This window comes from Montipora foliosa, chromosome 3 (genome assembly GCF_036669935.1).
Source record: "Montipora foliosa isolate CH-2021 chromosome 3, ASM3666993v2, whole genome shotgun sequence".
Lineage (NCBI taxonomy): Eukaryota > Metazoa > Cnidaria > Anthozoa > Scleractinia > Acroporidae > Montipora > Montipora foliosa.
Window position 1 is genome coordinate 63038841 of NC_090871.1, and position 1140 is coordinate 63039980.

The window sequence follows — 1140 nt, forward strand, 5'->3', positions numbered from 1 at the left end:
GAACCCCACAAACTGTACTTCTATACACCATCTTACAGTGCGACGCGCCTTACCGTGGTCACCTAACAAAGTTTTTTAAAACTTATACTCCAATGAGGGTGTGCGAATTTGGTTGACAGTCACCCCTCCTTACAAAGTTCGCACGGTTGTAAGTTGAACACCGTTGCATGTTTTGCTGATTTGACGTACTTACACGTAGTTGTCAAATGTGAAAGTTTGTTGGGTGGCCATGGTAAGGCGCGTTGCACTGTAAGTCTTTTTTACTACAAAGGTTCTGTTTTTAACGTTTCAGTGTGGCAAGTGCAAAGCCTTATACCACAAGGCTTGTATTCTGAACAAGAAATGCCCAAAGTGTATCAGAAGAAGAAAACTGCAATCTGCCAAAACAGAAACCCCAGCTGTCTTAGAGTTTGACTCGCCCTGGTAGCTTGCCGCCAAAAAATGCTACTACATTATGCAGATGAAAGAGAAACTTGAACATTCGGTAAAACTAACCTAAAAAATTAATTATGGTTTTATTTATTAAAATTTCTGCCAATATTGAATGTACGTAGGTTGAAATAAGATGTAAAGTTTTACTGGACTAATACTCAACAAAATAAAGAATAAATTTAAGGAGTTTTGTGATGTACATGAATAAGAATGCCGGCAAAAAGACTCGGAAGAAATGCTTTTCGGTTAAGGATCAGGGGCAGATCTAGGGGGAGGGTGCATTCCCCCCCCCTCCCCCCCTAGATGACCTACGGCTTTCTAATACAACTGGTATTCTGCAAAAGAAAAACGTCACCAGTCAGTTACGCCATTCCTTAGTGGTGTACCCCCTCCCAGGAAAAATGCTGGATCTGTCCCTGGGGATGCAATTGTTGCGACGTCCACGAGGCCCAATTTGCTTTTGTTCCCTTGCTCCCAAAATTTAATACTTGCAAACCTTTTTCTCAGCAAAAGAAAAAAGAAAAAAAAAAAAACAAAAAAGAAAGAAAGGAAGGAAGAATGACCTTTAACTTCTCACTAGTGGTTGTTTTTCGTCTCCTGTGCGGTGGTGCTTTATTGCCTTTTGCATTATGTCAGTTTGTGTTGTCCATAAACCGTGTTTTCTTGTATTTCATTGTTTTCGTTCATTTTCTAAATCAACTTCCGGCT

General features: G+C 40.3%; 1 protein-coding gene across 1 annotated transcript in view; it reads left to right on the forward strand.

The window, feature by feature from the left end:
* LOC137997905 (pleckstrin homology domain-containing family M member 1-like) overlaps positions 1–625 on the forward strand; it is a 22309-nt gene extending 21684 nt beyond the window's left edge. The window contains exon 17 of the mRNA XM_068844227.1: positions 293–625. Coding sequence (XP_068700328.1) covers positions 293–427 — 135 coding nt within the window. The 3' untranslated portion in view covers positions 428–625. The remainder of the gene's footprint in view (positions 1–292) is intronic.
* The last annotated feature ends 515 nt before the right edge of the window (positions 626–1140 follow it).